General features: G+C 47.9%; 1 protein-coding gene across 1 annotated transcript; it reads left to right on the top strand.

The window, feature by feature from the left end:
- The first annotated feature begins 5,424 nt into the window (after nucleotides 1–5,424).
- TTC12 (tetratricopeptide repeat domain 12) lies at nucleotides 5,425–20,374 on the top strand. Its single transcript, XM_059488482.1, has 20 exons — nucleotides 5,425–5,488; nucleotides 6,023–6,235; nucleotides 7,028–7,105; nucleotides 7,712–7,833; nucleotides 8,765–8,824; nucleotides 9,172–9,243; nucleotides 9,684–9,744; nucleotides 10,534–10,722; nucleotides 11,370–11,436; nucleotides 11,938–12,026; nucleotides 12,956–13,121; nucleotides 14,239–14,331; nucleotides 14,500–14,563; nucleotides 15,344–15,478; nucleotides 16,100–16,198; nucleotides 16,747–16,815; nucleotides 17,488–17,589; nucleotides 17,948–18,047; nucleotides 19,290–19,515; nucleotides 20,299–20,374. Exons 1-20 carry the CDS (start codon nucleotides 5,425–5,427, stop codon nucleotides 20,372–20,374), a joined length of 2,145 nt encoding a protein of 714 aa, XP_059344465.1.
- The last annotated feature ends 2,732 nt before the right edge of the window (nucleotides 20,375–23,106 follow it).

Here is a 23,106-nt window from a genome sequence, read left to right on the forward strand (position 1 = left end):
TTCAGTAAACACCAATTTCAGAAAATCCCAATTTCAGTAAACACCAATTTCAGAAAATACCAATTTCAGTAATTCCCAATTTCAGTAAACACCAATTTCAGAAAATCCCCATTTCAGTCAATTCCAGTTTCAGTAAATACCGTGTCCTCTGACCCTAGAACTAAAACCCAAAAGCAAAGATCTTTTCCCCACAGGTGCTGGGCAGACCCCAGACCCTTCTGCAGCTCCAGCTCCAGCAGGACCCAGCTGGAATCAGGAGCAGGGGCTGGAATTCTGTGCCAGGACCATCCCTGGGCAAGGGCTGAGGCAGCACCTGAAAAATCAAATTATGGATGGGGGAGCTGATCAATGGGGTTTGTTATCAGGAACTGTGGAGCAACACTGAGATTTGGGGTGGGAGAGCTGATTAATGGGATTTATTACCAGGAATCGTGAAGCAACACTGAGATTTGGGGGTGAAAAGGAGCTTTGAGCAGAAGGAAGGCAGAGGAGTGTAGGGAGAGACCAGCCCATTGTATAGAGATGTTCCTCCTGTTGGGGTTTTGGGTATTATTTCCTTTTTTTTTTTTTTTTTTAATTTTTATTTTATTTTCCCTTTTATTTTCTTTTTTTTTTTTTTAATTCTACTTTAGATCTGCAAGCTTGTGCACTGTGGGTGCGTGACTATTTTAGTGTGAACCGTGTTTTTTGTCATAGTATTGAAATAATAAAAGCTTCAACATAGTTTGGATGTGGAAGGTGTAGCGCTAGTTCAGATTTGAGAAACAAAAATGAGAAACGAACATTCAGGAAATTAATTTAAAACAAAAAAGTGAAAGAGAACAACTCTTAGAAAGAGCAGAAGCCTTTAACTGAGAGGAGCAAGCTGAGGAGGGGTGTGGAGGCTGTGTCTGTGTGTTCCTTGGGAATGTTCCCTCTGTTCCAGTGCATCCAGCATTCCAGATGTGGGGGGCAGTGCTCTGTCCATTCCAGCTGTGGGGAGCAGTGCTGTGTCCATTCCAGCTGTGAGGATCCATTCCAGCTGTGAGGATCAGTGCTCTGTCCATTCCAGATGTGGGGGGCAGTGCTGTGTCCATTCCAGCTGTGAGGATCAGTGCTCTGTCCATTCCAGCTGTGGGGGGCAGTGCTCTGTCCATTCCAGCTGTGAGGATCCATTCCAGCTGTGAGGATCAGTGCTCTGTCCTGTGCTCACTGTGGGGTTTTTGGTTTTGTTTTGCTCAGCTCCTGGGACCCCAGGGAGGGCTCAGGGGGTGCAGCTGAGGCTGCCCCGCCCGTCCTGGCAGATTTTGGGCAGGATGGAGCCTCGTCCCCAAGGCCAGCCCGGTGACACCCCACAGCAGTGTCCCTGACCCCCAGGATTCCTTTCTTTTCCCCAAAGAAACGAGTCCATAACCCAGCTGGGCAGCAGCAGTGCCTCCATCCCCGTGGGTTTGTCCCTTTTTGTGCCCAGTTCTGGCTGCTTTGTCACCTGTGTGTGCTGTAACCCCCAGAGCTGAGCAGCTTTGGTAGGAACCACACCCCAAACCTGCCCAGGGACCTCCAGCAGCCCCTGCCAGGTGGGCACGGGGGGACCTGCCCCACCTGGGCTGGTGTTTGTCCCAAAAGGGGACAGCTCAGAGCCCACCCCAACACCCAGTGACAGCCTGGGGGTGGCACTGGCTGGGCTTTAATGTCCCCTCCATCCCAAAGCTCTGGTTTGGGGTGGATGGAGCGAACTCAGGAGGGAGCAGCTCCTTCAGTGACCCCTCGCCACTGACACGGCTGCTCTGGGGTTGGTGGCACTGCTGTGGCTCTGTGTGTCCATCCCTGGGGTTGGTGGCACTGCTGTGGCTCTGTGTGTCCATCCCTGGGGTTGGTGGCACTGCTGTGGCTCTGTGTGTCCATCCCTGGGGTTGGTGGCAGTGTTGTGGTTCCATGTTTCCTTCCCTGGGGTTGGTGGCACTGCTGTGGCTCTGTGTGTCCATCCCTGGGTTGGTGGCACTGCTGTGGTTCCATATTTTCATCCCTGGGGTTGGTGGCACTGCTGTGGTTCCAAATGTCCATCCCAGCGTTGGTGGCACTGCCGTGGCAGCTGCATGTCTCCATCCCAGGGTTGGTGACACTGCTATGGTTCCATATTTCCATCCCTGGGTTGGTGGCACTGCTGTGGTTCCAAATGTCCATCCCAGGGTTGGTGGCACTGCCGTGGCTGCTCCATGTCTCCATCCCAGGGTAGGTGGCCCTGCCCCCTGGCTGTCCCCAGTGTCACAGGAGCTGTCCCATCTCTCTCGTGCTGCACCATTCGTACAGGTGACAATAGTGCATCCCGCCCGTCAGCTTCCCGAGTGGCGTTTTCTTTTCACACTTTTCTATGGAGCCTTCAAACCCCACGTCCTTCACCACCAGGCTGTTTTGATAGTTGTTCTCAGCCCCTCCATGGCCATCCTTCCCCAGCATTCCCTACTTTTGGGGGCCTTCTATCTTGTTAAAAAAAGAAAAAAACAAAAAATCTTTTTACCGAGTGAAACATCGACTCCACCTTTATCCCCATTCTCACTGGTGTAAATACTGATACTAACTGAGGATTTTGACTTTGCATTCTGTCAGAATACTGTGTTCAAATAAAAACTACAAAAAAAAAAAAAAAAACTGATGCCTGCAGTCTGCCCTTCTTTGGTCCTGCTCCTCTTCCCACCACAGTGGCACCAAAACCACTTGCAAGTTTATTTCTTTGTGCCTCCACATTTATTTACATCTTTCCTGGAGATAGCAAACACAGAAATGCAGTTTCACAGCTACTGGGAAGATTTTCCCCCCAAAAAGGCACTTTTGTGTTGCCTGGCTGTGGAAAGGGTGATTGAGTGTTGGATGTGAGAGGTGACCTCTGCCCAGCCTGAATTGGGTGCCTGAACTTAAAGAGGTTTGAATGTAATTCATTCATTCAATTAATTAATTTTAAAGTCTTGATTGGTTTTTTTTCTAAATCCTAGATAAAAATTGCCCAAATGCCCAACTTTAATTTTTTTACTCTGGGGGTTTTGGGGAGGGGAGGGTTGTCTCACCTTCATCAATTTGGGCAAACCAGAGTTGATTCTCACACAGAAGTTCCCATTCAGCTGAAAAGGAGCTTTTTAAGTCCCCAACCATTTGATGTAAAAACCACCAATTCTTCCAAGTGGGGAAGCACCAATTCCCTGGTTGGGGTTGGAGGGGGGCTTGGGGTTGCCCCTGGGGATTTGGGGTTTCCCTTTCTGGGTTCAGAGCCCCTCAATCCCCCGGTCCCTGTGGGAGCTGTGCCCTCCCTGCCTTTCCTGGCTCCCGCTGCCCCCTTTGGGCCTGGAGGAGCTCTGGGGTTCCTCCCTCTTCTCCCGGAGAAGTGCAAAGGGATTTTCTCAGTGGCAAAACCACTGACAGATCCTTTATTTTAGATCTTTGTGTTTCTTCAGCCGTTTTCTCAACCCTCAGATCTTTTAATTTCCATTTAATTGTAATTTTCCCTCGTCTCTCCCTCTGTTAAGGCCATGGCACCTGGCTGGCAGTGTCACCTTGGCTGAGTGTGGCTCCTTTTCCCCTGGGCTGAATTTGGGGTAAGTCTGAGTGGGGCTGGGGGCTGGAGGGAGATTTTTGTGCTCTTTCTCTCATCCCTTCTAGAAATCACCATTATCTGGCCTTTTATCAGATAGCAGTATCTGAATATCGTGCATGAGCTTCAGAGCATCATTTTAAGGGCTTTTTGAAGTATTCAGAGGCTAAAGGTGCCTCTCCCTGTCCACATTCACTGCTCTGTGTGGCTTTGTTCCCCAGGTTTTGTGGGGTAACAAACCCCAAATTCCCTAGCATCCTACTGCCCCAGCTATGGCCTCGTGGGTGTTTTTAACTGGACACTGGGCTGGAAACAGCTTCATTAGAGGGGAAAAATCTTTTTTTGGAGGGTGGAGGGTGGTGTGGGCAGAGCTGATGGCAGTGAGGGGAGGGACAGGAACTGTTTGGTTTGGGGCATGAGGGGGAAAAGGGATATGCTGGCTGTTCCTACAGGGAAAAGGGATATGCTGGCTGTTCCTACAAGGAAAAGGGATATGCTGGCTGTTCCTACAGGGAAAAGGGATATGGTGGCTGTTCCTACAGGGAAAAGGGATATGGTGGCTGTTCCTACAGGGGAAAGGGGTATGCTGGCTGTTCCTACAGGGAAAAGGGATGTCGTGGCTGTTCCTACAGGGAAAAGGGATGTCGTGGCTGTTCCTACAGGGAAAAGGGATGTCGTGGCTGTTCCTACAAAGAAAAAGGGTATCCTGGCTGTTCCTACAAGGAAAAGGGGTATCCTTGGTGTTCCTACAAGGAAAAGGGATATCCCGGCTGTTCCTACAGCCAGGGGGTGGAAGGGATGGGGGTCTCTGGCTGCCTGCGGAGCTCAGCACCTCTCTGGCACTCAGGATTCCGTCTCCGGCTTCTGAGGATGGATGGGGGAACGGGGCAGTGGATGCGGCTGGGCTGGCGGCTCCCGGAGCCGCAGCAGCCTTAGGTTGAGCTGTCCCTGTCCCTGTGCGGAATGTGCCATCCCGGGATTGCTGTGTACCGGGAATGGCCATCCCGGGATGAGCGGGTGCAGGGAATGGCCATCTCGGGATAAACCTGTGTCGGGAACGTACCGGGAATGACCATCCCGGGCAGGTTTTACCGGGAATGGCCATCCCGGGCATCGCAGCTCCGCGGTGCTCGGGCTCCCTGCCGTGGCCGATTCCTTCCATCGCCGCCACCTCGCAGAGAGCCGGGAAGCCTTTCAGGGACATCGCAACAGGGAAATAACCCGAGTCTGGCATAAAAATCGGGACGAGCTTCAGGCTGGGCATGGGCAGGAATTCCTCCATGGAAAGGTTGAACCATGGGCAGGGGCTGCCCGGGGGGGGTGTGAGGTGCCCGGGATGGCCCGGACGGGGCACCAGAGCTCTGGGCTGGGCACAAGGCGGGCACGGGGCCCGGGGAGCGCTCGGTGCTGCCGGAGCCCCTTCCCAGCCGGGATGACCCCGGGATGCGGCCGGGACCCGCCGCTTTCCCGCCAAATCACCGCCTCATTTACATAACCACGCCCGTTAATTTGAATAACGCCGGCGTTCTTATTTGCATAACCCCGCCCCTCGTTTGCATCGCCACGCCCACCCGCAGGCGCCGCGTCGGGCGCGTTCCCCTGGCAACGGCGCCGCGGGTTCGAGCCCGGCCCCGGCGGCTCCCGCTGCCCCTCGGTGTCCTCCGGTGTCCTGTTTGTGTCCCCTCTGTGTCCCTTCTGTGTCCCCTCGGTGTCTCCTCGGTGTCCTCTCTGTGTCCCATCTGTGTCTCATTGTGTCCTCTCTGTGTCCCCTCGGTCACCCCTCTTGTCCCGTCTGTGTCCCTTCTGCGTCCCCTCTCTGTCCCCTCTCTGTCCCCTCTCTGTCCCCCCGGTGTCCCCCGGCCATGCTGCGTGACAAGGACACCGAGGCGGATTTCCAGCGCTTCCTGCGCCGCGTGGACGATGTCAGTGAGTGACCGGAGGGGCGCGGGGACAAAGCGGGGACATCGCGGGGACAGCGCGGGGACAGCCAGGGAAGGGGAGGAGCGGGGCCAAGGAAGGCAGAACATCGGTGGGAAAGGGGCAAATCCCGCTGTGCCCCGGTCGGTTCGGTTTGTTCGGTGTTTGCCGGAGGCTCGGAGCGGCTCCCGCCTTTATTCGGGATGCTGAGAGCCGCTGGCTTCTGTGGATTTCATTAATGTTTGCAGAAACTGCAGGTGGATCCTGAAAGTGACACAAAATCCGCCCGGGGAAAGTTTTTGTTTATTCAGAGTGCCCAAGGCCACGCTGGAGCGTCCCGGTCTATGGGAGAGGTCCCTGCCCATGGGACTGGGTGGGTTTTGGGGTCTTTTCCACCCCAAACCACTCAGGGATTCTTTGGGTTTATGGTAGAAGTCATCCTGCTCAGCACTGCCTTCAAAGCCACCTGAACTCCTGGTCCTTCCACGTTTGAAGTCCTGTGTGTATCTATATTTTATTTGGGGTTTTTCTGTGATTTTTTAGCCAATTTGCTGCAAGGGCTGAAGTCCCCGGACTCGGCAGAGCAGGAAAAAGCCATCGCTGAGACAGAGAAAAGGCTCCGAGAGCAAGGGGCCGGCAGGGAGGAGGAGGAGGAGGAGGAGGAGGAGGAGGAGTGCAGGACCACGGTGAACAGAACGCTCATCAACCCTTCTGTAAGGGCTTTTCCCTCTGAAATTAAAGCTGGGCTCAGTCCAGGTTGAACACACAGATGGGAACTTCCCAGAAATGCCAGAATTTATCGAATCTTTACCATTTTTTGATTAAATATCAAATTGGTGCTCCTGCTGTGTGTCAGGCTGGGGATTTCAGGTGCACACAGACATTCCTGATGCTGCTGTGGCTCTGTGCAGCCCAGCCAAGTGTCCCTGTGCTGCTGTGGCTTTTCCCAAACCATATCTGGCTTTTCCCAAACAATTTCTGGCTTTCCCAAGCCATTTGTGGTTTTTCCCAAACCATTTAATTCCTGTTTCTGTTCTTCCAGGGCACGCCGAGGGTGCAGGCAGCAGATGCAGGTAGGACACTGCTCCTCTCTAAATAAAACCAAGCTCTAAAACCAGTTTTAGCAGGGATGGAGCTCATGCAAGAGCTGATTCCAGCCCTTTTCTTGCGTCTGTAGCCAAAATTCAGTCAGCTCCAGGGGCACACTCAAGGTCTCAGCACCGTGGCTGTGTTTTCCACAGGTGGGAGCCTTGTTCTCTTCTGGCTCCTCATCTCTTTACACTTTTTATTGTGAATTTCGGAACAAGCCTGTTTGTTTGGCCTGGAGAGGAGCAAGGCAGGTGCTCAGCTCCTCAGGGCTGGCATCATCCTCGTCTGTGACAGCTCGTCAGCCACTTCCACTTTAATTGCTGGAACGGCCCCTTGGTGTTGGCTTTTATTAAGAAATTACTCACAAGCACCCTGGGAATTATTGTTTTTACGCTGTTTTAATGAAGCTTGCTCTTTTTTTTCCCCCTCTAAAATGTCACCAACCCTGCTGTTTGGAAGATGGCTTCCTGGCAGCTTTGGAGAAGGATGCCAAGGAACGAGCCCAGAGGAGGAGGAGGAATGAGAAGCTGGCAAACGGTGACTGCTGAGAGCAGCCCCAGAAATGCCTGCCAGGGGCTGGGGGAGGCACGGCTGGGCTTGTCTGAGCCCTGGGACAGGCTCAGGGCTCCTCAGAGCTGCTGCTCCTGGTGCTCTGCACGCTATCAGGTGGTGGAGGTGGTTTGGGATGGAGGGAGGGGAGCGCTCAGTTCTCCCTCTGGAAGGGGAATGGTTGTAGGGGAATAATGGAAAGAATGGAAATAATCATGGAAATAATGGAAATAATGGAAATAATGGAAATAATGGCTGGGCTGGAACCCCGGGGCACGATCTCCTGGTGATGGTGCTGGTTAGAGATGGAGGGAGGGGAACGCTCAGGTTTCCTCTGGAAGGGGAATGGTTGCAGGGAAATAATGGAAATAATGGAAATATTGGAAATACTGGAAATAATGGAAATATTGGAAATAATGGAAATAATGGAAATAATGGAAATATTGGAAATACTGGAAATAATGGCTGGGCTGGAACCCTGGGGCTGTCCCAGCAGGAGAGCCTGGCTCTGCCTGCTCAGTCCCACTGGGGGATGAAATAAATGAGATATTGGTGGACATTGTTGCTGTTCTCAATGCACTGTGCTGCTCTCAGCCCTGAAGGAGCAGGGCAACGAAGCCTTCAGGGCAGGAGACTTTGCCCTGGCCATCCAGAGGTACTCAGAGGGGCTGGAGAAGCTGAGGGACAAGCAGGAGCTCTACACTAACAGGGCCCAGGTCAGTGCCAGGGCAGGAGCCACTTGTGGCTGGGTTTTGTGGGGCTGTGCCAGGGTAAAAACCCAAAACATTGTTCTGTTACACCCCTTGGAGGTGGTGAACCCCTGCTCCTGCACAGCAGGTGGGGAAGATCATCTCAATTCCCAGTTTGATTCAAATACTCTGAATTTTTATTATTATAAAAAAATAAAATAAAATAAATATTATTTATATTCTATATAATAGCTGTATATATTACCATTATACTATATATAATATATAATATATAATATATAATATATAATATATAATATATAATATATAATATATAATATATAATATATAATGTAATATAATATAATGTATAATATATGTTATATACTATATACTATATACTATATACTATATATTATATATTTATATATTATATATTATATATTATATATTTTATATTATATATTACATATTATATATTATACATTATATATTATGTATTATGTATTATATATTATTATATATTGTATATTATGTATTATATATTATATGTAATATATTAGCTATTACATATTATATATAGTATATATTGTATTATATTATATTATATTATATTATATTATATTATATTATATTATATTATATTATATACAATAGTGCTTTTCCAGGAATCCCTTCTATAACTGCAGAGTGAAATATTTGCCTTGCAGTCTCTGTTTGCCTTGCACACTCTGTGTGTTTGTGTGTAATTTAGAATTCCATTCAATTGATTCTAAATTAGAACATCCAGGGAGATAGCAGACAAGTTAAGAATGGAAATTACCCTGCAAATCAATGGCCAGGCCAATTAGCAGCCTCGTTTTATTCTTTTTAATCAGCCAGTGTTTGTGCAACAGCGAGCAGAAATTGTTTGAAGGATTCCAGTTCTTCTGCCTGGACTTTTTTTTATTTCTTTCAGGCCTACCTGAAGCTCCATGAGTATGAGAAAGCCATCAGTGACTGTGAGTGGGCATTAAAGGTAATTCCACAATTGCCAAGTGGAAAAGACCCCTAAAATCAGCATTATTTACAGAAATCCATATTTTTTACTCAAATGAACAGGAAAATATTCACAGTTTGGAAACCCTGCTTTCCACCCTCACCTCAAGTCTGTATTTTTGGGTCCCTGGGGGCATTAATTCAGCATTAAAACATTAGCCACCACTAATAAATGGTACAAACACCCTAATCTTTGCTTTGGGCAGCTCTACTAATAATCATAATCTTAATAATTAATAAATAATAATTAATCAGAATGCTGGAATAAAATACTGAAAGTCTGAAATGTTCAAAAGACAACTCGTAATGATTTCTGGTTTACTCCAGTGCAATAAGAACTGCCTTAAAGCCTATTTCCTCATGGGGAAGGCTCACCTGGCCCTGCAGCACTTCTCTGAGGTAAGCTGGGGGAATTTTGGGGTCATGGTTTGCTCTGATTTGGGGGAAAGGGAGAGGGAAAGTTTCATGCCTCAGTTTCTGTTTTCTACTGGAACTCTGATTTTTTGCTCCTTGGGATTTACTGGAAAATTCCCTCTGAGTTTGCAACAGCAGGCAGATGTAGGGACTGAGAATATCTGACTTTTTTGAGTTTTGACGTCTGTGTCCCCATAAATTTTATTTGCCACATTTATTAAGGACTGTGGCCCTTTGGGATGTGACTGGGAAATCATTGATATCACTGATTCCTTTGGGATGTGACTGGGAAATCATTGATATCACTGATTCCTTTGGGATGTGACTGGGAAATCATTGATATCACTGATTCCTTTGGGATGTGACTGGGAAATCATTCATTCCTGTTTCCAGCTGGAACTGAGAACACTTTTTTCTCCCTGCAGTGCAGGCAGTGCTATGAGAAGATGCTGCAGATTGATCCCCAGAAGGAAAACCTCTTTAAAGGTGAGAAATATTCATTTCACCATTGTTTTCTGCTGAAGAGGGAGCAGGATTTCCCTGCACACTTGGTTTCCCTGTGACCTCCTGCCACTGTGATATTTTATGAAAAATCCCTTGGCCAGGATTTCTTCTCCTGGGAAGCTTCAGCTTCTCCCTGTTTTGCTCCTCTGAAATGGGATTTGGAGAATTGTTTACAAAACATTTGAATTGTTTTTAATTAATGACAAATCCCAGCCCAGGTGTGTCAGACTCTCTGGTCAGTCATGGGTTTTTATTATAATTCCTGCCTGGCTTTCTGATGTCTCCTTTCTTTTTCTTTAGTGTAGTTTTAGTACATCATTGTAATGTAATGTAATGTAACGTAACGTAACGTAATGTAACGTAACATAACATAATATAATATAATGTAATGTAACGTAATGTAATATAAGGTAATGTAATGTAATGTAATGTAATGTAATGTAATGTAATGTAATATAATATAACATTATATCATATTATGTATTATATAATATATAATTATATATACTACATATATTTATATATAAATATATAATATAATATAACATTATATTACATTACATTAAAATGTAATGTATTTATATTGTATTATATTATATTATATTATATTATATTATATTATATTATATTATATTATATTATATTATATTATATATTTCTATATAGAAATACGTATTGTATGTAATGATATAATATTTAATTTATCATACGATAGAATGTAATAGAATATAATATTATGGAATGAGATATGATATGGTATGACGCTGGCAGAGTGCGTGGAGGAGGCCAGGCTGGAGGAGCAGAGGCTGAGGGAGGAGCAGAGGGCACAGAGGGAGCTCCAGGCTGGCAGTGTGGCTGCTCTGTCCATCCAGGAGCTGCTGCAGAGGATCACCAGCCCTGGCCACGACCTGCCCTACTACACAGGGGCCATCAGCCTGCTGGCAGGAGCTGTCACCGCCCGTGAGTTTGCTGAAAAATGTTCATTTTGTTAATCGTTAATTCTGGGAGGCGTAACCCAGGCCGAGGAGAGCAGGGCAGCACGTTTTAAAGGATCCCAGTAACTGTTCCTGCATTTCAAACACAAAACTGGCACAGTGGGTATTTCAGTGTGGCCAGTAGGTGTTCACAGCATTTTTTAGCATCAGACTGATGCTGTAGCTGAGCTGATGAGAGTCCTTGGGGACTGGGGTCTCATTTGTGTATAAATATTTGTAATTCATAAGCATTTGTAATATTTTTCATTTGTAATATTTGTAATTTGTAGATATTTGTAATTCTCTGTTAAAGCCCATTGAGTTACAAAGCCAATTTTGTTTCAGCCTCCCAATATAATATAATATAATATAATATAATATAATATAATATAATATAATATAATATAATATAATAATTCTTTCACTTGACCCCAACAGCACCAGGCATGAACCAGAGCAATTTCCAGCTTCAGAACCACTCCTCCTTCACTCCCTGCTGAATTTTCCCCCATTCCCCAAGATGTTTTTCCCCAGAGCTGCTGCTGCTGCAGTGACCTTTTCTTTTAGCACTGCCCAGGAAGAGCAGGAGCCTGCCTGGCTGTGGCCCAGCTGAGCTTGTGTGTGCTCTTGCAGGCTCTGGGCAGACGTTCTTCAGGACAAACAATGGCTTCAGTATCCTGAGCAGCGAGGCTGTCAGAGGGTGAGAGCTCTCCCAGGGCTGCTCCAGCCCGGGGAAATGCAATATTGTTTTCAAGAGACAGAATCAGCCCTTGGGATGCAGATGGACTGATCAGAGGAGGGTGGAATGCCAGATTTCAGTGGGTGAATGGAGGCACTTGTGCCTGACCGTGGCACAGACAGGGCTGCCTCAGATGCAGGAGGAGAATCCCTGGCTTGCTGTTTGTGTCTGTTTGTCTGGGCAGTTATCCTATCCCTGGTGCTGAGAGCAGCTCTGTAGGAAAATCTGAGTGGGAAAGAGCAGCTGAAGGCTCTGGCTGCAGCCCCTGGAGCTGGGCCTGGGCACCAGGATCCCCTGGCCCTTTTTAGGTTCCATATTTTGGGTTTTTTAGTCCATCCGTATTTTGGGTGGTGGCTGCAGACAGACCTGAGGGGTGCAGCACATCCAAATTCCCATTCCCTGGATATTCCACATGGTTTGAGCCACCCTTTGCTCTGTTCAAAGCTGACTTTTCTCATCCAGGGCCTTCTGTGCAGAGAGCAAAAGCCCTGCTGAGGAGGAGCTCTGCGTTTCCCTTCTGCTCCTGTGGCAAGCTGCCTGTGCTGGCAATGGTAAAGCCCTGGCATCCCCCGATCCCTGTTAATTAATGAGAGATTCATTTGGCATTTCTGGGCTGGGGCTGGGCATGGCCACCCCCCTCCCACAGCACCTGCATCCATCCAGGAGCGGTTGGAACCCAAATTTTGCAGGTCAGAGGAGGTGTTGGGTGCGGGATGGAATTTCCACTATGAACATTTCCAATCCACACAAGGGGTGGGAAGTAAATCCCCTGTGATTTTTGCTGCTCCTGAGATATAATACCCCTTGCACAATTTTCTCTGTTTTAAGCAGTTACACCTGCAAAAAGCAGAGTTTTACAGGAGAGAAAGCTGAATTTATTTAGAATTATCAATCAATAGAGCTTGGGCAGGTACCTGCCTCTGTTTTTAGGGTGAGAAATGGGCTGGGGTGGGTGGTAAAGTGTGACTGTGGTCACAGGGGGCTTAGGATGAGGGAAGGACGTAGATCTGACTCCATGTTTCAGAAGGCTTGATTTATTATTTAATGATATATATTACATTAAAACTATACTAAAAGAATAGAAGAAAAGGTTCTCAGAAGCTTAGCTAAGCTAAGAATAGAAAAGAAAGAATGATAACAGAAGGCAGCTGTCTCGGAGACAGCTGGGCCTTGATTGGCCATTAATTATAAACATCTGAGATGGGCTAATCAAAAATCTACCTGTTGCATTCCACAGCAGCAGACAATCATTGCTTACATTTTGTCCCTGAGGCCTCTCAGCTTCTCAGGAAGAAAAAATCCTAAGGGAAGGATTTTACATGAAAAGACGTCTGCAACAGTAAAGGGGAAATGCAGAATATTGTGTTGACTTGGGGGGTTCAGCTGTTTAAATAAAATATTCATGCTGAAAAAAAAAAAAAAATAAATGAAATGAGGAAGCCAATGAGTGACATTGAAGAGATTTTCTGTTCCTTTCCAGAGGAGAACCAGCGTGTGCTGCTGGCCCAGGCCGAGGTGGGTGCCCAGCTGCCAGAGCTGCTCTCCCGTGGCACTGCCCAGATCCAGAGGGAGACCCTGGCCCTGATCTCCCTCTGCTCTGAGCACGAGGGCGGCCGCAGGCTGCTGGGCAGGCAGGACCTGAGCAGGTGAGACAGCAGGGAAAGGTCCCGGCAGGGCTCAGGGGAAGGGGGACTCGGGGTGCCCTCAGCGCTCTGCAGCCCCTCAAAGCTGGGCTCTGTCTGCAGGCACTGACAGAGCCAGAGCACACAGCCTCGAGCTGTGCCAAGGGAAATACAGGCTGGATAGCAAGGAAAAGGTTTTTACAGAAAGGTGATAAATTCTGGAATGTTCTGCCCAGGGAGGTGGTGGAGTCACCATCCCTGGGTGTGTTTAACAAAGCCTGGATGTGGCACTGGGTGCCAGGGTTTAGCTGAGGTGCTAGGCATGGGTTGGACTTGATGGTCTTGGAGGTCTCTTCCAACCTGGTCATTTTGTGAATTCTCTGAATTCTGTGACTTCTGTGAATTTCAGGGAATCTGGGGAATGCCCAGGAACTGGGAGTGGTGGAGTCACCATCCCCGATGTGTTTAACAAAGCCTGGATGTGGCTCTGGGTGCCAGAGTTGAGTTGAAGTTTTGTTGGGGCTGGGTTGGACTTGATGCTCTTTGAGGTCTCTCCCAACCAGGTCATTCTGTGAATTCTGGTCATTCTGTGAATTCCTGAGGGGACACAGTGGCACTGAGGCTTCTGCCCTTTGAGGCCAGGAATGGCAGAAGCGGGAGTTGGATGTGTGGGGTGGAGCTGCAGGAAGTTCTGATGGCTGAAATAAAGGATTTTAAATGAATTCCTGTAATTTGGAGTCCCCTCCTCCAAACCCCTGTGGCACTCAGGCAGAGCTCACCCTGTGCCTGTAAAATCTCCTGGGTTGCAGCTGAGAATCTCTCCTCATTTAATAATTGGGGTTATTTAGTGTTGCCGTGGCTCAGTGGGTGGGGAGGAAACCCCATTGCCTTTGTCCCTTGTCCTGCTGCTTCCTCCCCCTGGGAAATGTCCATTTACTGCTTTGGACTAATAATGGATGGTTATTCTCCATTTTCCTGGGGAGGAAGGTGAAAGGAATGAGCCACATCTCAGAGGGTGCTCAAAGAACGCAGATTTAACTGTGGCTCCAAATACCAACAACCTAAAAAACAGAATTTTGATCTTTAATGATTAAACCAAGGCTGACACCAATTTTTGGTTATTTTTTTATACTAACACCAGATGGCTGCAGATTTTGATGGCATTTGTCAAGTGCACTGATGCAAGGGCTGAGAGTGCCATGAACATCCTGTCTGACTTAAGTGGGGAGGAAAGGTAATTTATTTCAATTCCTCATTCATTTCTCTGAAGCTGTGCTGTGAGCTGTGTGAAATGAGCCAGGGACAGCCTGTTGGCCACCTCTGCTGTGAGGTTTCCATTGCTCTTCTCTTGCTTTTAGCTGTGATTTGTGACTAAAACTTTGGTTTTTTTATCCCCCAACAGGTTCCAAGCCCAGTGTCGGGCCACGTTCTCCACGGCTGTTTCACCTTTATTCACACAGCTGCTGGTAGGGAAGATCTGGTTTTGGATTTCCAGTTTATTTTCGTGTATCCTGGGCAAAGGGAATTTTCCAGAAAATATGACTGTGACACCTTGGGCAGCTGGGGTTTATCAGGGAGCACCTGGAGTGCCAGGGGGGTGGCACACCCAGATGTGATGTTTGGGGCTGATTCTGCCTTGAAGATAAAGTGAAAATGAGGAGAATCTGCAAACTTTGGGAAGCTGGGGTTTACCAGAGAGCGCCTGGAGTGCCTCAGGGGTGGCACACACACACCCAGTGCTCTTTGCTGGTGGTTTGTGTTTATTTTGCCTTGAAGACAAAGTGAAAATGAGGGAAATCTGCAAACTTTGGGCACCTGGGGTTGAGCAGAGAACTCCTGGAGTGCCATTCCCCATGACCAGAGAGGTGGCACACACACAGTGCTTTTTGGGGCTCATTCTGCCTTGAAGATAAAGTGAAAATGAGGGAGATCCCCAAACTTTGGCCAGCTGGGGTGGACCAGAAAGCTCCTGGAGTGCCACGGGGGTGGCACACCCAGATGTGCTGTCTGCTGGTTTGTTGATTGATTTGTTGTTGTTGTTGATTTTCCTGTAATCGCTGTGATTCCTGAATTGCTGTGTTCACAGGTGTGTGCCAGGCAGGTGTGTGCCAGGCAGGTGCCCTGGGCAGCCCTGGAGTGCCAGGGGGGTGGCGCACACACCCAGATGTGCTGTTTGCTGGTTTGTGCTGATTTCCCTTGCCTTGCTGTGTTCACAGGTGTGTGCCAGGCAGGTGAGTGCCAGGCAGGTGAGTGCCAGGCAGGTGCCCTGGGCAGCCCTGGCCCGTGCCCTGGCCGCGCTGGGCAGGCTCTGTGCAGATGTTGGGCTGCGGGCACAGCTGGCTCAGAGCAGGGAGTGCTGGCAGGCCGGCCTGGAGCTGCTGGTAAGGGAAGTCCCCAGCCCTCCCCTGTCTGTCTGTCTGTCTGTCTGTCTGTCTGCTCCCCTCCCAGCCCTCTAAATGGGATTTGGGGGGGTCTCAGAGCTGCCCCCCTCAGCTGTGCCCCTTCACATGGTCCCGTCCTGCTGGGAGCTTTGTCTACAGCCTCAGGTCAGATGAAGGATTTACTTGTGGCCCTGTGCTCTCCAACACAGAGAGTTTCAAATTCTAAATTAAAATTCTTCAGCACAGAGAGTTTGAAATTCTAGTTTAAAGTTCTACAGCACAGAGAGTTTCAAATTCTTCAGCACACAAAGCTTAAACCTCTAGTTTAAAATTCTTCAGCGCACAAAGTTTGGAATTCTAGTTTAAAATTCTTCAGCATAGAAAGTTTAAAATTCTACTTTAAAATTCTTGTTTAAAATTCTTCAGCATAGAAAGTTTCAAATTCTTCAGCACAGAAGGTTTAAAATTCTAGTTTTAAATTCTTCAGCACTGAAAGTTTAAAGTTCTTCTGCACAGAAAGTTTCAAATTCTTGTTTAAAATTCTTCAGGACAGAAAGTTTAAAATTCTAGTTTAAAATTGTTCAGCTCAGACAGTTTACTGATTTTGCTGCTCTGTGCCAGGCTGGGTGCCCCGATGCCAGCCCTGGGTACCAGCACTGCGTGTTTGCACTGCTGGGGCTGATGATGAACCTGCTGCTGGAATCCAATGGCACCATCCAGGTAAGCAACACCTGGGAATTAAAAACAAATAAAGAAATTACAGTGTTGCAGGTTGTTTTTAAGGGTGGGTGATAATTTAAGTAGGCTGAGAAGTGAAAAAGGGATTTTCTCTTCTGCCACCACCTCCAATATATAAACAGCCATGAGGAAAAAACAGTCTGAAGTGCACAGATTATCTTTCCATGCGTTTTCCCTGTGTATTTTTCCCTGAGTTTTCCCTGTGTTGTTTCCCCTGAGTTTTCCCTGTGTTGTTTCCCCATTTTCCCCTGAGTTTTCCCCATTTTTCCCGATTTTCCCCTGAGTTTTCCCCATTTTTCCCCTGATTTTCCCCTGAGTTTTCCCCATTTTCCTTGATTTTCCCCTGTGTTTCCCCTGAGTTTTCCCCATTTCCTCCTGATTTTCCCTTGAGTTTCCCCTGAGTTTTCCCCATTTCCTCCTGATTTTCCCCTGTATTTTCCCTGAGTTTTCCCCATTTTCCCCCTGATTTTCCCCTGTGTTTCCCCTGAGTTTTCCCCATTTTCCCCCTGATTTTCCCCTGTGTTTCCCAGGACTTTGCTGTGCCCATCAGTGGCAGGTGCCTGGCTCTGCTCAGCCACCAGGACGGAAGGATTGTCACAGTAAGTCACCCACAAAAGCTGGGTTTGGGGCTCTCCTGAGCTCCTCAGAGCCAACTTCTGCCCTGTGCAGGAGGCTTTGAATCCTAGAACACTCCCAATAGCAATGAAGAAATAATAGACCACTTATATATTCATTTTTATATGGTTTGATGCAAGAGGTTTTCAAGGCTCCCTTGAAATTTGCTTAATAGAAGTTCTTAGAAAGCACTTCAGTGTGGAACCGTTAAAAGTGAGTGGAGAAGCAAAGCAGGCAGAGCAGTTTGGGTGTTCAGAGTTCCCTTTGCAGCTCTGGTGTGGGAATTGCAGCTGGGATGGGGTGAGAGCAGCTCCTGCAGCAGGGGCAGATGGGGGTTCTCAGTCCCTTCTGAGCTGTTTTACCTCTCTCCGTGCCTCTGCTCTCTGCCAGGAGTTTGTATTTTTATTTTCTATTGAATGAGCACTCAGTTTGGGTTCCGCTCTGCCTGTGCTGAAGCTCTGCTGTGCTCAGTGTCTAAAAAAGCCACATCCTAAAGCTGTTCTTTGTTAGATCCCGCAACCCTGGGATTTCCTTAATTCCTGTGAATTTCTCCTTCCAGCACTTTAATTATTTCAGTTTTACCATGCAGGAACAAACCAATTAAGCTGCCTGGAGCAGTAACAGTTTGGTTTTGCTTCTCTTTCCCCGTGGTTCAGAGAGCCACAGGAGTGCTGAGCCGTGTCCTGCCTGCGTCTCCCTCAGCGGTGCAGGAGGTGGTGAGAGCAGGAGTGGTGAAGAAAATGCTCAAATTCTTGAAAGTAAATCCAACTTCCTTTATTCCTGCCTGCAGTGTCCCCTGAGCAAATCTACCTCCCCCTGGCCTTATCCTCCTTTTTCTGGAGGCTGTGTCTGCATCCTTGGCCATTGTCACAGTGCTCCCAGGCTTCATATTCATTTTTTAAAAATTCTTAATTCTAATTCTTCTTTGATGTTTTTGTTTAATTTTTACTTTAATTTTTTCTTTAATTGTTCTTAAATTTTTTTAGTTCTTAATTCTAATTATTCTTTAATTTTTTTCTTTAATTTTTTTCATTTATTTTTTCCTTTCTCCTTAAATTTTTAAAAATTCTTAATTCTAATTCTTCTTTAATTTTCTCACTGCATTTGCCCCCTCAGGCTGGGGGACAGCTCACATCCAGCTATGCCATAAAGACCCTTTCTGTCTGCACCAAGAGCAGCAGGAGAGCTCAGGAAGAGCTGCTGAAGGGGGATAAAAGTAAGTGAAACTTGTGATTTCCTATTAATATAACCCCTGATTATCCCATTAAAATAACCCCTGATTTCCAGGGCTTGGGGCTGTTTCTCCCTCTCGCGGCTGGGTCTATCCAGCCCATGTTCAGTGACCCTGAATCTCAGGATTCTGGTTGAGATGTTGCTGCTGCTCTCAGGTGTCGGAGCCAAAACTCTGCCATCCTTAGGGGCAGTTCCTAGGTGAGCTGTGGTAGCTCTGGATGCACAGGAAGCTTTTTGTATGTTCCCTTTTCCAGCTGCTCTCTCCACAACAGCATCTCAGCTTTAGGGCAGTTAATAATAAAGTACTGGGATGCTCTTCCCAGGGAGGTGGTGGAATCACCATCTCTGGATGTGTTTAACAAACACTGGACACGGCACTTGGTGCTGTGGTTGAGGTGCTAGGGCATGGCTTGGACTTGATGATCTTAGAGGTCTCTTCCAACCTCATTATTCTGTGGTTCTGTGGTTCTGTGATGTGGCACCTTCAGCTCTCTGTGAGAGAGATCTCTGGAAAGTGGAGATGAGGCAGCTCCTGGCTGATGAAATTGCCAGGAAATGCCCTCATTCCCCAGCTTTTCCAGGCAAACAGCACCAGAGTCAGTCCCTGCAGCCAGCAGGGAACAACTGGAGAACTCTGGTTGTGTCTAACCCAGATTTCCCCTCCTGCAGGGTTCCAGGTGCAGCTTTGCCTGTGTCTGACTGAGATTTCCCCCTTTCAGGGTTCCAGGTGCAGCTCTGGCTGTGTCTAACCCAGATTTCCCCCTTTCAGGGTTCCAGGTGCAGCTTTGCCTGTGTCTGACTGAGATTTCCCCCTTTCAGGGTTCCAGGTGCAGCTCTGGCTGTGTCTGACTGAGATTTCTCCCCTTTCAGGGTTCCAGGTGCAGCTGGGGCTGTGTCTAACCCAGATTTCCCCCTTTCAGGGTTCCAGGTGCAGCTGGGGCTGTGTCTAACCCAGATTTCTCCCCTTTCAGGGTTCCAGGTGCAGCTGGGGCTGTGTCTAACCCAGATTTCTCCCCTTTCAGGGTTCCAGGTGCAGCTGGGGCTGTGTCTAACCCAGATTTCTCCCTTTCAGGGTTCCAGGTGCAGCTGGGGCTGTGTCTGACCCAGATTTCTCCCCTTTCAGGGTTCCAGGTGCAGCTGGGGCTGTGTCTGACCCTGATTTCTCCCCTTTCAGGGTTCCAGGTGCAGCTGGGGCTGTGTCTAACCCAGATTTCTCCCCTTTCAGGGTTCCAGGTGCTGCTGGGGCTGCTGCACTCCGCGGATGAGCTGACTGTGGGCAATGCAGCTTTCTGCCTCAGCCAGTGCCTGCTGCTGCCCGGGGCTGCCTCGTCCCTGCTGGGCTCTGGGGTGGTGCAGCTGCTGCTCAGGCACGCTGGGGGTGACGCTGCCAGGAGCTCCGTGCAGCAGAACTCGGCCATCGCCCTGGGCAGGCTCTGCGTGGCTGAGCCGAGGTAAGCCCCAGAGCCCCCTTGTTTTATTTCCCTTTTCTGTTATTCCGTTATGTTTTTCATTTCCCTATTCTGTTATCCCTGAGAAAGCAACCAGGGTAAGCCAAATCAAGAGTTGTTGGGTTATTTTTTATAATGACTGCATTCTATTTCCTTCCTCCAGCCAGAATCCCTCCCGGTGGTCTGTCCCCAAATCCCTTTAGGGCTCCTGACGTGCCAGTTCTGTCCCCACATCTCTCAGGGAATTCATTGACCTGTGCTGGAAGAAATGCTGCTCATTTGGGATCTATAGAGCTGTTACAAGTCTGCAGATCCCAAATGAGCAGCAGAGAAAATATCAGCACTGAGATTTGTCTGAAACAGCAGAGATAGAAGGGAAACTCTTTCTTTTCTTAGTTTTGTTAATCTGAAATTAACCTGTTTGAAGAATGTCATTTATGTGCCATTCTGAGGGCAATAATAACCTAGAAACTTTATTAAGAGTATCTGCATTAATTCGGATGTTAATGTGTCAACATTAAATTAATAATGTGTTATTATTATTATTACTATTATTATTACTATTACTATTACTATTATTAAGAAACTCTGTCTTATATTGAATAAATTATATAAATACATAAAATATATAAATTATATTTTATATAATATATAAAATGTTGACTATTTTATATTGAACATATTGAACTATTTCTAGCATTAAGCACCCCTGCAAGCTTGGGCAGAGCAGTGAGAGTTTCAAACTTTGATTTTTAGTCAGCAGCTGTCCCCCTGTTGTCTCTGCAGGCACATGCACCAGCTGAGGAAGCTCAATGGCCTGGCCATCCTGAACTCCTCCATGAAATACGTGCAGAGCAGCTGAGCTCCTCAGAGCCCTCCCCAGTGCCCTCCATTCACTGCTCCTGAGTTTTCTTTGCTTTAATAAAATTAATTCAAAGCACATCAGCTTTTCAGCGGCTTTTTGGAGTGGTGGTGTTAATTTATTATCTCAGCTACCAACCAAAATATCCCCTTGCATTAGGCTGCCTTTGCTTTAATAATTGGCATAAATTTAATAAATGGCCATTAACACAGCGTAGCTTTTTTTGTTTGTTTGTTTTGAACACAGAAAACAGAAGAATTTATGACATTTCTGTGCAGAATAAGCACAGGCCAGCCCAGTTTGAGTATAAAATGGCTCTTTGGGTCCTCTCCTTGGCACCTGGGGGTGTCAGTTGTGGGGGGAACTTTGTCCCCCCAAATTATCCAGCAGCTTTTTCCAGAGAGAGAGAGAGAGCAGCTGGATCAGCTTCCCCTTGTGAGAAACACTGGGCTGGCACTGGGGTCAGGGAGCTCCTGCTGGACCCCTGGCACAGCCTGGACAGTGGGGAAAATATTGTTCAATAACGAGAATATTGTTAAATAATGGTAAATGTTGTTGAATAATGGAGAATATTGCAAAATAATGAGAATATTGTTCAATAATGGAGAATAGTGCTGAATAATTGGGAATATTGTTCAATAATGAAGAATATTGTTAAATAATGGGGAATATTGCTGAGTAATGGAGAATATTGTTGAATAATGGAGAATGTTGTTAAATAATGGGAAATATTGTTGAATAATAGAGAATATTGTTAACTAATGGAGAATGTTGTTGAATAATGGTGAATACTGTTGAATAATGGAGAATATTGGTGACTAATGGAGAATGTTGTTAAATAATGGAGAATATTGTTAAATAAGGGGAATATTGTTGAATAATGGAGAGTGTTGTTGAATGATGGGGAGTACTGTTGTTCCCAGCTGTCATTAGGGCCCTTATCTGCCCCTGCTCAGGTGTTCGGTGCCCTCACACAGGCAGGGCAGTGTCAGGATCCTCTCTCAGCCTGGCTGCAGGTTTGTGTGCCCGGCACTGATTCCTGCTGGGGGCTGCTTGCTGCCTGCAGGGAGTGTTTACAGTTATGTGGGGGCTTTATGGCTAAAAAAAAAAGGGATATAACTGTGATTGTGCCCAGGAAGCCTCTGGGCTCTTCCTGGGCTCTCAGGAGGGTTTGAGTTCTGTGCTGGTTTCACTGTGGTTTCTGTTCCTCCCTGGGATCCAGCCTGATCCCTGTGGATGTTTTTATTGCCACAAACTGGCAAAAAAAAAAAAATCGGAATTCTAGAATAGTTCAGTTAAAAAGGACCCACAGCTTCACCCAGTGCAGCTGCCTGAGCGCTCCAGGGCTGAGCAGAAGTCAGAGTGTGTTCAGGTCATTGTACAAAATCCCCTCTCCAGGGAACCCTTGCAGTGTTTTACCCCCTTTTTGGCTAAAAAATGCCTCTTAATACCCAGCTTGAACTCAGCACCTCCCCTCCATGTCCTCCTGGGGAGCTGCAGAGAGCCAGGAGGTCTCTCCTGAGCCTGCTTTTCTCCAAAGTTGGCACCCCCAGACCCTGAGCCTGGCAGGGGCACTCCCAGCTCTGTTCCCTGCTCTGGCTGCACCCAAACCCCTCCACATCCTCCCCCAGGGCTGCTCTGCTGTTCACAGTCCCATTTGCCACCTTTTGGATGCAAACCTGCCCAGCTCTGTTCTTTTGTTCAAACCCATTGATTCCAATTGGTGCAGGGTTTTTTTTTCCTGGACCAGGTTATTGGTTGGTGTGTGGCCTAAGCTCTTATAAAGTGACCCAGCCCTCTGCTGCCCTGCAGAGCAGCACCTGCCCACTGCTGGGAGGCAGCAGCGAGCCCAGGGAGCTGCTGCCAGCTGGGACATTCCTCACTGGCATGGCTCAGGGCATGCAGGAAAAATTCCCCCTCTTGGTCCTGCTGGCAGCTGCACTGCTGGAACTGTCTGGTGAGTGCTGGGCTTTGTTCTGCTCTCCAGAACTGCTGCTTTGCTGCTTTTCTGCCTCTCTGGCTGTGCTCTTGCTGCTTTGCTGCTTTTCTGCCTCTGCTCTCGCTGCTCTCCTGCCTGTCCTGGGCCAGCCTTAGGGGGTCCTCTCTGGAAATCAAGGGCTCCTCTCTGGCTGCTTCAAGCCTTGGGTGCTTCAGGTGGTGCTGAATGGCAGCAGCAGAGGAGGAGGGTGCTACAGCTGGGAATGGGAATGGAACTGGGATTGGGAACGGGAATAGCAATGGGACTGGGAATGGGAATGGGATTGGGGCTGGAAATTTGAATGGGATTGGGAATGGGGCTGGCAATGGAAATAGGAATGGAACTGGGTTTGGGAATGGGAATATGGGACTGGGAATGGGAGCAGGAATGGGAATGGGATTGGGGCTGGAAATTTGAATGGAATTGGGAATGGGATTGGGAATGGGAATGAAAATGGGACTGGGACTGGGAATGGGAATGGGACCAAGAATGGCAATGGAACTGGGACTAGGACTGGCACTGGGATGGGACTGGCAGTGCCTGCCCAGTTCAGCTGTGCTGAGGAGCTGCTGGAGCCGCTCAGGGCTGACTCCAGCCGATCCCAAGGGCTGTCCTGTGTCCCCAGGTGCCTCCAGGAGTGGCCGTGCTGGCAGTGGGGCGCTGGCCCTGAGCGCTGCTGGAGCAGCCCAGCCCAGCCCTGAGCCCATCACTGAGGGGGACTGGGCTGGGGGCACGTCCCAGAGCCCAGGAGCTG

The sequence above is a fragment of the Ammospiza nelsoni genome, chromosome 24 (assembly GCF_027579445.1).
Source record: "Ammospiza nelsoni isolate bAmmNel1 chromosome 24, bAmmNel1.pri, whole genome shotgun sequence".
Lineage (NCBI taxonomy): Eukaryota > Metazoa > Chordata > Aves > Passeriformes > Passerellidae > Ammospiza > Ammospiza nelsoni.

Excerpts from the sequence above, each read along its gene's own strand:
- TTC12 (XM_059488482.1), top strand. The coding sequence starts at position 5,425 with ATGCTGCGTGACAAGGACACCGAGGCGGATTTCCAGCGCTTCCTGCGC. Across the intron at positions 6,236-7,027 it reads TAAAGCTGGGCTCAGTCCAG|ATGGCTTCCTGGCAGCTTTG; the intron begins GTTGAACACACA and ends GCTGTTTGGAAG. Across the intron at positions 7,834-8,764 it reads TCTACACTAACAGGGCCCAG|GCCTACCTGAAGCTCCATGA; the intron begins GTCAGTGCCAGG and ends TATTTCTTTCAG.